The sequence below is a fragment of the Monodon monoceros genome, unplaced genomic scaffold, assembly GCF_005190385.1.
Source record: "Monodon monoceros isolate NGI ecotype Baffin Bay Population unplaced genomic scaffold, NGI_Narwhal_1 Super_Scaffold_7, whole genome shotgun sequence".
NCBI lineage: Eukaryota > Metazoa > Chordata > Mammalia > Artiodactyla > Monodontidae > Monodon > Monodon monoceros.
The window spans coordinates 56534881-56548412 of NW_021703784.1; the positions used below are offsets into that span (position 1 = coordinate 56534881).

General features: G+C 40.5%; 1 protein-coding gene across 3 annotated transcripts in view; it reads left to right on the forward strand.

Annotated features, from left to right (window-relative positions):
- Positions 1-13532, forward strand: part of RAB6A (RAB6A, member RAS oncogene family) — a 76791-nt gene continuing 63259 nt past the window's right edge. The window contains exon 1 of one of the 3 annotated variants that reach the window (XM_029207447.1): positions 1-559. In XM_029207447.1, coding sequence (XP_029063280.1) covers positions 490-559 — 70 coding nt within the window. In that variant the 5' untranslated portion in view covers positions 1-489. The remainder of the gene's footprint in view (positions 560-13532) is intronic. The other 2 variants (XM_029207446.1, XM_029207445.1) reach the window with 2 other exon arrangements.

Sequence of the window (13532 nt, forward strand, 5' to 3'; positions counted from 1 at the left end):
TCTGGCTGGGCGGCAGGCTCGCGCCCGGGCTCGCCCCGCGCCGCGCCGCGCCACAGGCTCGCGCACTCAGCAGGTTGGGCTGCGGTGGCGGCAGCTGTGGAGCTGGAACGCTGCGTGTGAGAGGTCCCAGACGCGTCTGCGGCTCCGGCTCCGCCACCCTCGCCTCAGTCTCGGTGCCCGGTGCTGAGAGGGGAACAGCTCTAGCCTCGGGACCCCCGAGCACACCCCTGGCTGCTTCCGACACCGCCCTCCTTCCTTTCCCAGCCGCGGGCCTCGCTCGGTGCTAGGCGACTCCGAGGAGAGGCGGCGGCGACGGCTGCCTGTCTGTGAGAGGAGCCTTGTTCTCCAGCCTTGCTCCGCTGCCGGGCCCTGCAGGGGCCGAGAGAGCTCGGCGCCGACCCTTCCTCTAGCCTCCCCGTGAACCGGTTGGAGCGGCGTCGGTCTGGGAGGTCTCTGGGCAGAGGCGGCGGCAGCTCCTCCGGCTCCATCATGTCCGCGGGCGGAGACTTCGGGAATCCGCTGAGGAAATTCAAGCTGGTGTTCCTCGGGGAGCAGAGCGGTGAGTGCGCGGCTCCCCCACTTCTGGCAGCTGGCAGTGGCTTCCCCGCACCGCCCCCAGTGCGGCCCTTCCGTCCGCGGAGGCTCCCTGCGGACCTCGCGGTCGCGCTTCCTTCCACCCCCTAGGCCTTGAGCCTGTTTGCCGACCCCTGTTAGCCACGCATTCCTCTTCGCCATGATCCGTCGATCGGATTCTGACCCTTCCGCCCCCCACTCCGCCCTCTCCTTTCCCCGCCTCCCGGCCCTCTCCCGTGGATCTGCCCTCCCCACTCCTCACCCCGCCCAGCCCCAGCCTCCTGTCCATCCCTTTCTTCCTCCGGTCTTCGTCGTCTCACCGACGCCAGCTCCCTTCCTTGAGCCCCACCCTTGTTCCTTGCTCTGATCCCAGTTGCTCAGCTCGATGAGGCCCACCTGGGAAGCCCCACTCCGGGGAACCGGCCCTCTTCAACCTTGCGCCGGGAGGGTGGGATCTGGGCGTTGTTTTCCCCAGAGGCTTGGCCCCGAGAAGCGCGGATCTTATGGAAGTGGGGGGGGGGGAGTCCTAGGAAATTCTTGGATTGTTTTCACCTAGGTGGGGAATGGGTCTGGGTTATAGAGGATACATATCTGAATTGGAGGCGACTTGATGGAATGGTTGGGGAGTGAGGGAGTGGCTGCGGCAGTAGCGGTTTTTGCCCCTTGGGTTAGGCTGTGGCCTGTTGGAAAACCTCGTTTTCTTCTCTTGACTTTCATCCCTGGCGATTCTTTTGGCTGTGTTCATGCTTTTCCAATCTCTGCCAGATGCTATGTCATGATCGTTTTACTTGGAATTTTTCACATCTCACCTCTCCTTTTTCTGCTTCAACACGAAGCGCAGTGTCTGATTCTCCTCACGGCGGTGCAAACAGGAATTACTGGAGAAATGTTAATTCCATTTCTCCTTGAGTATTTTCCGATTATATATTCAGGATTCCTTAGGGAGAGAAGGCTTTAGAATAACGAACATCTTTGTTTTGTAGGGTTTCCTTTGGGGATAGGGAGTAACAGAGTAGAGAAGGGATAGATTCATCATCCAGTTATCTAAATTCGATTCGAATATGTAATACCATTTTGGCTAAATGATTCTTTTATGGTTAATATTCCATAGTATCTGATGAGTGAAATTATTATCTCATTTACTTGGTCAGGCTCCTGCTGTCATTGTACTTTGTGTTGGGTATAAGGTTCTAATTTTCTGACGGTTGTCTCTAAAAATTACTTCTTGTGGTAATTCCGATTTTATGCTGTATTATGCAAACTTCACACTCTGTAGTTTAGAGATTATCATCCTCCATTATTTTTTTCACACTTTTCCTATCTTTAAAATTGAGACATTGAGAGATTAGTTCCTCCCGAGTCATCAGACATTGAGTTACATGATAGGTGTTTTAGGTTAGGCTATAGAAGACATTTATTGCTTTTGATTGGAAAGAAGATAACTGATATAAATTCAGAGCTCTTATTACTGCTCTGAACTATTTATACTAATTTGTGTGGCGTTAAAGTAGGTTAATAATAGTTGCAAAATTGCTTCCAGTTAGACCTGATAAATTGTTTTTCTCCTTTCATACATAATCTTTTCTCCCTGCCCTCTTACCAAGTCTCCTCTTTGCTTTTTTTTGCTATACAGATATAAACTTGTTTCTTCAAGTGACTTAGTAACACCTATGAGATTGATCCCTGCCCAGGTATTTTATGACAATTTCAGGACAGTGACATACATAAAATACAGCCTATTAGTCATTATTGATAAATAGGATCTAAAGTGCTTATTGTGCACTCAGGGATGTTAATGCCTGCCTTACATTGTGATGCAGAGCTATTTAGTTTGCATGAAAAATCCATTAATCTCTGTCCTAGGAAGTTTTTAGTATGAATAGAAATCATAATTTAAGTATCTGCAGGTTTCCTTTGAATTTCTTGGGTATTTATATTCTAATTCACATTGCAGAGTTTTATGGCTTCTCATTTCTTAGTTTCTTCAAGTCTTTACTAACTCCCTTCCTTCCACCATAATTCCTGAAGCCATCTTAGATTTTTTTTTAAGTAGACTTGATTTTTTAGAACAGTTTTAGATTTACAGAAAAATTAAGAAGATCATTCAGAGGTTTCCCATATAGCCCCACCCAATATCCCATATTATTAACATATTAGTAAGGTACATTTGTTACCATTAATGAAATAATATTGATACATTATTAACTAAAGTCTATAGTTTATCCAGATTTCCGTAAGTTTTATCTTTTTCTGTTTCAGCATTCAATTCAGGATACCACACTACATTTGGTTGTCCCGTCTCCTTAGGCTCCTCAGTTTTTTTTAGTATTGTGTTTACATGCTTTTTAACTCTGGAACTGTAAGCTTAATTATCTTTTGAGGCTACTGCATTGCTAAGTAATACCATCCAGTAGCTTTGGAAAGACGGATCTCTGTTTTCACAGGCAGTGTCTGTAGTTTTCTTATGCATTAGCAAAGGTCTGTAGAGTCAATGTCATCTTTTTTTCTTTTTTTATTTATTTTTGGCTGAGTTGGGTCTTTGTTGCTGTGCGCGGGCTTTCTCTAGTTGCGGCGAGCAGGGGCTACTCTTCATTGCGGTGTGCAGGCTTCTCATTGCAGTGTCTTCTCTTGATGCGGAGCACCGGCTCTAGGCACGCGGGCTTCAGTAGTTGTGGCTCATGGGCTGTAGAGCACAGGCTCAGTAGTTGTGGCGCATGGGCTTTGTTGCCCTTTGGCATGTGGGATCTTCCCGGACCAGGGCTTGAACCCGTGTGCCTTGCATTGGCAGGCGGATTCTTAACCACTGTGCCACCAGGGAAGCCCAGTCCATGTCATCTTGATTTAACTCTTAATGAATTTTTTATTTTTAGGTTTTAGAATTCTACAATTCAGCTTCCAAAGACTAATCTGTGGCAAAGCCTTGTTTGTTTCCTTAATGGCATTGACCACATTTCTAATTCTTACTTGTGTTTATTTTTGTCTGTTTCCCACAGCAGAATGCAGGTCCCATGAAGATTAAAAATTATTAATTTTTTTGTTCATTGTATCCCCAGTGTCTAGAATAGGGCCAGGCTTGTAGTGGATACTCAGAATGAATGATGGTTGAATCTAATAGTAACCAAAGCTAGTAGTCATCTTTGTTACGGTGAAGTCTACATTTTTTCCTTGCACATTTAATAGTTTAACAATAACTCTTTTTATTGGCCCCACATGCAGCTTTTGGGATCTTAGTTCCCCCACTAGGGATCGAACCTGGGCCCCGGCAGTGAAAGCACTGAGTACTAACCACTGGACTGCCAGGGAATTCCCAACAATAACATTTTATACTTACATTATTTGATTGTATATAGGGATACTCCAGATGCTCGAGAGCAGGGATTCCAATAATTTATATATAACCTTTACGGTGTAACTAAAAAAAACCAAAAAAACAACTGACCAGAATTTTACACTTTTTTTTTTGAGTTGAACAAAATTAGTTTTGTTAAAGTTGTTGTTAAATTATTTGCTATTAGTATAACACCTAAAAGTATGTCAAATGATTATTAAAGACATGTTCATGGAACAGATTTCAAGTTAGGTAGACTTTTTTATTTAGCTTTTCAAAAACAAGGTTCTGGGACCTCCCTGGCGGCCCAGTGGTTATGACTCCACGGTTCCACTGCAGTGGGTACCGGTTCGATCCCTGGTTGGGGAAATAAGATCCTGCATGCTGCATGACACAGCCAAAAAAAATAAGGTTCTGTATTCTATAATGAAGATGAAGTGTTTCAGTATATGAAGCTTCATATTGAATTAATGATATCAGTCTTGGTAATCTTCGTGTAAATTCTTAACAGTTTCTTTATATTTTAGTAGTATACATGGTTTAATAAAGAAATGTTGAAATACACAGCTTGAACCTGAAGTTTCTTTGAGCAACCTCTTTTGTTACCACCTTTGGCTATTGTCTTGAAATACAGAGGCAGTTTTAGGAATGGTTTAGAGTAGAAGGTAATACTTACAAACAAATGTTATGAGTACAAATTAGGAAATGTAATTTCAAAAAGAAACACATACCTGGCCTGGTACTACTTATTTTTTCACTTTTTATTACCTTTTTTACATCAGTTCTTTTGAATTATAACATGCTGTGTTGGGAAAAAGTGTCTTAATGTCAGAGACTAGGAACACTGAACAGTTTAGATTGGCTAGATCAGTGATCTTAAACTTTTTCTTCTCAAGAGCCTCTCAAGATGCTCTTACAAATTGTTGAGGCTTCTAAAGAGCTGTTTATGTGGTTTATATCACTATTTACTGTGTTAAAAGTTAACTGAGAAAATTGTTTAATATTTAATTCATTTAAAAAGAGTAGTGTTAAATCCATTACATGTTGACATAATTTTAGTGAAAGAGAACTATTTTTCAAACAATAATTTAGTGAGGGAGTGGCATTGTTTTACATATTTGCAAATCTCTGTAATGTCTGATGTATTAAAAGTCATCTGCTTCTCACAGCTGCTTCTGCATTCAGTCTCTTGTAATATCACACATCACATAGACTCTGGAAACTCCACTATACACTCATGAGAGAACAAAAGTGGAAAAAGCCAAATAACATCTTGATATTATGAAAGTGGTTTTGACCCTCAGGAGAGTAGTGGCCCAGCCAAAGGGTCCTGGGGATCCTGGGAGTTGGTGGGCTGCATTTTGAGATCTGCTAGTTTCTAGATGATATTAAGCCATTTGTATCTTGTAGCTTCATATTGCATTTATTTATTTTTTTAACATTTATTTATTATTTTTGGCTGCGTTGGGTTAGTTGCGGTGCTTGGGCTCTTCATTGTGGTGCATGGGCTTAGTTGCCGCTGGTATCTTAGTTCCCCAACCGGGGTTCGAACCCACGTCCCCGGCATTGGAAGGTGGATTCTTAACCACTGGACCGCCAGGGAAGTCGCCATATTGCATTTAGAACAGTCAAAAGGAGTTTTCTCCATATCTTGTTTTGAAGTCTTAAAACTAATCAGTACAGCTAGTGATTACGAGCACAGAGTCTGGGTTTTATATTTTAGCCCTGCTCACTGACCTTGGGCAGATTATTAACTTCTTTATGCTTTAACTTCCTTATCTATAAAATAAAGATAATAGGACCTATCATATAGCGTTATTGTGAAGATTAAATTAGTTAATAAATGTAAAGCATTTAGAAGAATGCCTGGCACATGTTTACTGAAAACTGCTCCTCTGTCAATTATCAACAGTTTGATAGAGACTACTCTTAAGAAATACACATTTCATCATGGAAGAAACATATAATACCTAATACAGTATAGTGCAATGAGTGCAGCTGCTTTGAAAAGTACAGTTAAAAGATACAGAGAAGTGACAGGGGAGCATGGAGTTTCAGGGAAGGTATTGATACATTATAAATATGACTGACTAAAAGTTTAAGGATCTTCTAGTTGAAATTCTTGAATTAGAGCATTCCAAAGTTGGAGGAGACTTGAAGAAGTCACCCAATCCATTTCTCTTAGGGCTTTAAACTGGATTGCTATTTTTTCCCTCTAACTTTATTTTTAACAGTTAACACAATCACATAGTTCACAAATCAAAATTATGTAAAAAGATATACTTTCAGAAAACTTACTGCTACCCCTGTTCCTGTGACCTCGTTCCCCACCCCCTCCTCTATTAGTAATTATATATATATACTATTATGTATATTCTGGGATTTCTTTATGCAGACACAAGCAAATATGAATACAATTTTTATTCTTCCTTACGTACGAGGTATCAGATTTTATTCTGCATCTTGCTTTTTTTCACTTAACAATAATTCCTAGAGATGTTTTCACATTAGTACTTAGAGCACTTTCCCATTCTGTTGTTTTGTTTCTAAATACAATTTTTTTCATTTAGAATAGTTTTAGATATACAGAAAAATTGCAGAGATAATACGGAATTCCTGTATACTCTACACCAGTTTCCTCTGTAATTAACAGCTCGTGTACATTTTTCACAACTAATGTACCATTATTGATACATTATTATTAACCAAAGTCCATATTTTATTTCGATTTCTTTAGTTTTTTTCCTAATGTCTTTTTTCTGTTCCAGGATCCCATCTAGGATACTACATTTGATTTAGTTGTTAGATCTCCTTAGGCTGTTCTTGTCTGTGACAGTTAAACTGGACCACTCTTTTTTGTTTGTTTGTTTTTTGCGATACGAAGGCCTCTCACTGTAGTGTGGCCTCTCCCGTTGCGGAGCACAGGCTCCAGGACGCGCAGGCTCAGCGTCCATGGCTCACGGGCCCAGCCGCTCTGCGGCATGTGGGATCTTCCTGGACCGGGGCACGAACCCGTGTCGCCTGCATCGGCAGGCGGACTCTCAACCGCTGCGCCACCAGGGAAGCCCTGGACCACTCTTAAGTTACTTCATTCTAAGAGATCTCCAGGAGAACATGTTTTGTAATTTTTAGTATTAAACTTCCCTGTTCTGAAATTCTCAAATCTATTCCCTTACTATTGTAGTTAAGTTTTTTCTTCTTAGGGAGGTAATATATACTGATAAAGACAGCTCTAGAGACAGTTATACTTTGGTTCTAATCTTGAACCCCGTGTTTACAGTGTGATCTTGGACAGTTTATTTAACCTTTCTAAATTCTCTTCATTTCTGATATGCAGTACTAACCTAGCAGTGTTGTTTTCCCCATCCTCTAAATATAGATATTATACATTTTGGTTAGATCAGTATTTAATCTTCACATTATTGTTATTAGGCAATGGTATTCACAGCTGAGCTGTGTAGTATACTGATTTATTGTACTATATTCCATATATTTTTTTTGTTTTCCTTTGTGTCACTATTTGACTTGCTTTTTTCTTAATTATCCCCAAACTCTTTACCAGTAGTGTAGATCTCAGTTATTTGAATGCATCAGGTTTGCCTGGGACATCTCTCCCAGAACCTTCTGACCTTGAGGGTAGCTATTGTATAATAGTTACCCTCCAGAATTGATGTACAACTGTCAATGTGTGATCTCCTTTACTTTCATTTTGAGGGTTTCCTTCTCTCTTGTGTTGGATGGATCCCTTGTTTCTCAGATTACTTTTTTCTTCTTTGTTTTACTCATTACGTTGAATGTATCCACCAGTAAGTAGCTTCCTAATAAAGGGAACATGGGAGGAAGTTTTTTGAGACCTTGTATGTCTGAAAATGTGTTTGTACAACCTTTACACTGAAGTTTGGTGGAGTTTAGAAATTTGGGTTGGATGTATTCTTCCTTCAGAAATTTGAAGACATATATTACCTTGTAGAGTCTAGTATTGCCATTTATGACTCTTGGTATTTTTATCTTTCATAATGATGTGTTTATTTTCATTTTATGTGCTGAGTAATAGGTATAAATATTTTCAAACTGGAAACTTAAGTTGTTTATTTTCAGGAAATTTTCTTGACTTAACTAGTATGATATTCACCTCTCCATTTTCAATTCTCTCTGGAATTCTTATTAGACCTCCTGGATTGATCCTCTAGTTGTATCTTATCTTGCCCCTTTTTCATTTATTTGTTTCTGTTTTAATTCTTAAAACATTTTCTCAACTTTCTTTTACCCTATTACATTTTATTTCTGCTATCGTTTTAATTTCAAAGAGTTCTTTGTTTTCTGATTGTTTCTGTCTATAACATCTTTTTGATTCTAGTATCTTCTCTTGTCGTTAAAATTTTTTTTAATTGAAGTATAGTTGATTTTCAACATTGTGATAATTTCTGCTGTATCTCTTGTCATTTTGAGGATATTAAAGAGATATATGGCTTTCTTTTCAATACTCAGTTTTTTGTAAATTGCTTTTCACTTATGTTTATTCTAGTTTCTCTATTTCTTGTTTGATGTGGTCCTCAAAGAACTAGTATTCTTGACTGTCTCCTTTTGTTTAAGAGTTGAGCACTAAAAATTTGATTTTAAGCTCTTTTGTGGGTTTATTGGGCTTCTCTGTAGGACAGTCTGGCTGAGTTCTTTTTGGGGGAAGAAGTCTCTGATGTTAGCTCTTTTAAGTCTTTTTGCCAGTCACATTTCTTTTTTTTTTAATTAATTAATTTTAATTTTTGGCTGCTTTGGGTCTTCATTGCTGCACGTAGGCTTTCTCTAGTTGTGGGGAGCAGGGGCTACTCTTCGTTGCGTTGCGCAGGTTTCTCATTGCGGTGGCTTCTCTTGTTGCAGAGCACGGGCTCTAGGCGCATGGGCTTCAGTAGTTGTAGCACTCAGGCTTCAGTAGTTGTAGCTTGCAGGCTCTAGAGCTCAGGCTCAGGAGTTGTGGCGCAGGGGCTTAGTTGCTCTGCGGCATGTAGGATCTTCCCAGACCAGGGCTTGAACCCATGTCCCCTGCATTGGCAGACGGATTCTTAACCACTGCACCACCAGGGAAGTCCCACCAGTCACATTTCTTAAAGAAGAGTTGTCCAGTGTCCTGCTGGAGAGGATAATATTGGTTGCCAGCTTTCTTGGAGCTGAATGGAGACAGGGTTTGAAGATAACATTAGAGTATATGAATTTAATTTACTTTTTTTTTTTTTTTTTTTTTTTTTTTGCGGTACGCGGGCCTCTCACCGTTGTGGCCTCTCCCGCTGCGGAGCACAGGCTCAGTGGCTGTGGCTCACAGGCCCAGGCGCTCTGTGGCATGTGGGATCCTTCCGGACCGGGGCATAAACCTGTGTCCCCTGCATCGGCAGGCGGACTCTCAACCACTGCGCCACCAGGGAAGCCCTACTTTGTTTTTAATACAGTTTGTACTTCAGACTTCGCTTGAATCTTGTATTCACCATTCCAGAAACCCTCTATTTTCCTTTCTCATAGCATAATCTATAATCTTCTGATGAAGTGGGAGAGGAACCTGGCTGTGTGGAATAGAGGGGGGGATGTGAGGGTGTCAGTCTCCCTTTTAAACAGATTTTCATCCATTCCTTTCATTTTTAGCACCACCTTTATCCTTATTTCTAGATGTACTTGGTGCCTACATTGGGGGGGTTCTCTGGCACAAATCAGATTGTTTCTCAGCTTTCCCCATTGTCAGTTTAAAATTGATCTTTATAGAATCTATTAGGTCAGGTACCACGTTGCATTTGCTTTCTAGCTTCTAACTGATTTTCTGAGAATCAGCACATTTCGACATTTAGAATTGCTTAGGGTTTTCAGTTTCTGTTCTTTATTTTTCTCTTTTTTTAAAATAAATTTATTTATTTTATTTATTTTTGTCAGCACTGGGTCTCCGTTGCTGCGTGAGGGCGTTCTCTAGTTGCAGTGAGCAGGAGCTACTCATCGTTGTGGTGCACGTGCTTCTCATTGCAGGGGCTTCTCTTGTTGCAAAGCACGGGCTCTAGGTGCGTGGGCTTCAGTAGTTGTGGCACGCGGGCTCAGTAGTTGTGGCTTGCGGGCTCTAGAGCACAGGCTCAGTAGTTGTAGTGCATGGGCTGAGTTGCTCCATGGCACGTGGGATCTTCCTGGAACAGGGCTCGAACCCGTGTCCCCTGCATTGGCAGGCGGATTCTTAACCACTGCACCATCAGGGAAGTCCCTCCTCTTCTTTTTTAAAAGTACATTTTATAAAATTAAAACCAACTCATTTATATCCATGTTTATAGCAGCATTATTCACAGTAGCCAAAAGGTAGAAGCAATCCAAGTGTTCATCCGTGGATGAATGGGTAGACAAAACATGGTTCTGTGTATACATACAATGAAAACTTATTCAGCCTTAAAAAGGAAGAAAATTCTGACACATGCTTTAACATGGATGAACCTTGGACGTTATGCTAAGTGAAATAAGCCAATCACAAAAGGACAAATACTGTATGATTTTTTAAGTTAACTGATAATAAGCATTACTGTTATCTCAACCTGCCATTGTGAGATTGCATAAAACCTTGCCCAGACACCCCGCATAGACTTCTCTTTGAGATGAAGTCCAAGCTCTTCTGCCCTAGTTAGACCCTTTCAGAGTCTGGATTCTACCTTCCTATCTCTAACCTTATTGCTAGAACTCATCTTTACCTGTTACTGTTAGACAGGTTTTTGTTTTTTTTTTTTTAAGTTAAAAAAAATCATCATTAAGGTGTTACGTGCTGTACAGAACACACATCTTTGCATTTTAAGTTTCCTGTTCTAAGAATCATAGACTCTTACAGGTCATTTATCTATTTAACAGATGTCCACTGTGTGCCAAGCATAGAGCTAGGTCCCGGGAGATGTAGTTTTTAACAGATCTGGTATAATCTCTGTTCTCTTCTTGTTTATGGTCTAGCAGGGAGCAGTAAAGTAGATTTAAATCTTTATATTTGTACCTTCCAACCTCTGTTCTTGGACCTCCCCTCCAATCCATCCTCCACATTGATATCAGAGTGAACTTTATAAAAATGTAAATCAGAGTAACTTCTTACTAAAAACAAAAACATCTTGACTGTGCTTAATGCCACAGAATAGTACACTTAAAAATGGTTAAAATGGTAAATCTTATGGTATAGTTTATCACAATAAAATTTTTAAAAAATTGTAAAAACTCAAAAAAATCCCCACCTTTGTAGTTTTTTGGGTTTTTTTTTTTGCTTTTGTTTAAATCACTCTTAGAATAAGATCTTTCCAAATGATCTACATTGCTCACACTGAATTTTTTGGCTCCTCCCCATCCGTCCATTCTTGAGCATATCTCCCACCATCTCTCTCTGTTTCAGCCATACTGACCTTTTTTTTTTTTTTTTTGCTGTACGCGGGCCTTTCACTGTTGTGGCCTCTCCCGTTGCGGAGCACAGGCTCCGGACCGCGCAGGCTCAGCGGCCATGGCTCACGGGCCTAGCCGCTCCGCGGCATGTGGGATCTTCCCAGACAGGGGCACGAACCCATGTCCCCTGCATTGGCAGGCAGACTCTCAACCACTGCGCCACCAGGGAAGCCCCATACTGACCTTTTTTAAGTTATAAGTCTTAACCAATCTCCATCTTGTTATATATTCCCTCTTCCCCTTTGTCAGATTAACTCCAGCTTATCCTTTAGCTTCAAGAAACTTCTTCAAGCCTTTGCTGACTTCCTCAGAGTAGTTTAGTTTCCCATTCTTTATAGACTGTCAACACTGTCCTTCTCCTTGCTGCCTTTAATACAGTTGTAATTATTTGTCTGTTAAAATTTCTGTTTTCCATTTGTTCTGTAAGTTCCACAGAGGTAGCGTTCATGAATTTATTGTTCATTGCTGTATTCTAAGCACCATTGCATAGTGCTTGGCATATAGCGGGAGCTCACTAAATATTTTCAAATAAGTGAATAATTTCTGATTTTTACCATACTTAGTTTCAGAAAGGCTTTGAGGTAGCTTGCTACCTCAAAAATACACATAAAAGAGGATAATTAAAAGAAAAACAGAATAAGACAAAAAACCTAACGTAGGAGAAAGGTTTGATATGCCAAGTATCTGGTATGAATCTGAAGAGTCAGTGGCTCAAGATGAGGAAAATGATAACTCGGAAAAGGCTGTTGGATTTATGAAGAACTAATTGCTAATTTTTAAAAAGTGGTCTCAGTAGAGTTTTGGAGAGTCAAGAAGTCAGTCGTTGTAAATGGCATATTTGAAGAGTGAGTTTGTGATTTAACCAAATATGTTTTTGGGTTCTTAAAGTATTATTTAATCCCTTTATTATGGGAAAATTTAAACATATAAAAAGGTACAGAGAATAGTGTCATGAACCCCCATAAACTCGTACTCAGCTTCAACAATTATCCTCCCCGCCCCCACATACCAGAGTGAGTTGAAGAAAATCCCGTATATCCTATCATCGCAAATATTTTTGTATGATTGCTAAAAGATGAGAACTTTCTTATTGGTATATTCTTGACATTCATGGATATAGTTGCCCACAGAGGCCTTTATTTTTGGGATACTTTGCATTACATGGTTTGAGACTTAACATTTTAGGATGTCTAAATCTTTGCTATCAAATTGAGCTTTCTGTGATGGAGGAACTGTCCCATATTTGTGCTGTTTAATATGGTGGTGGCTACAGTGACTGAGAACTGATTTCAAAATTTTATTTCACTTTAATTTCAGTAGTTTCATGTGGCTAATTAACCCTTTATCTGTCTTTAACCATCCTCTTAAAACTGAAGAATATCCCTTTCAGAAATCTGTGCATGTGTACTTTAAATTATCTACATAATCAAGGTGAGTTAAGTTGATTATAATAGGGAAATAGAGAATGTGATGACTCATGAATTTAGACAGATTTTAGGCCACCTCTGGACTAAAGATATTTTGATCTGTAGTACTTAAGGCTGCATAAAATCCATTCTTAGATCTTTTAAATCTCTGTCCTTGGTGTCTAGCATAATGTCCTTCATACAGGCAACCATAAAATATTGAATCTGTCCAGTCATTAGGAATCTGAGTAAACAGGTCTTTCTCCTTTAAGCAGGTGACAGAAGCACTACATATTGACATTAAGTAAATAGGACAAAACTAGATGGCTATTGAAGTTACTAATTTACAAACCTTTTATGTTTGTTTATCAAGTTGTTTAATATGGAATGTTTCTTTCCTTTGGCCTGTGAAACTTCTGTAGTTAATGTGAAATGGGGGAAAGGTTATGGGGCAGGAGTTAGGGATACTGAACTGTGGTCTTTGCTCCGCCACCTTATACATTATGAGCTCTTAAAGCGTTCATTTTAACCTCTCTAGGTAAAATGAGAAGAATCTACCCATATAATATGGCCTGCATAGGGCTTCCCTGGTGGCGCAGTGGTTGGGAGTCCGCCTGCTGATGCAGGGGACACGGGTTCGTGCCCCGATCTGGGAAGATCCCACATGCTGCGGAGCGGCTGGCCCCGTGAGCCGTGGCTGCTGAACCTGTGTGTCCGGAGCCTGTGCTCCGCAACGGGAGAGGCAACAGCAGTGAGAGGCCCGCGTACTGAAAAAAAAAAAAAAAAAAAAAAAAAAAAAA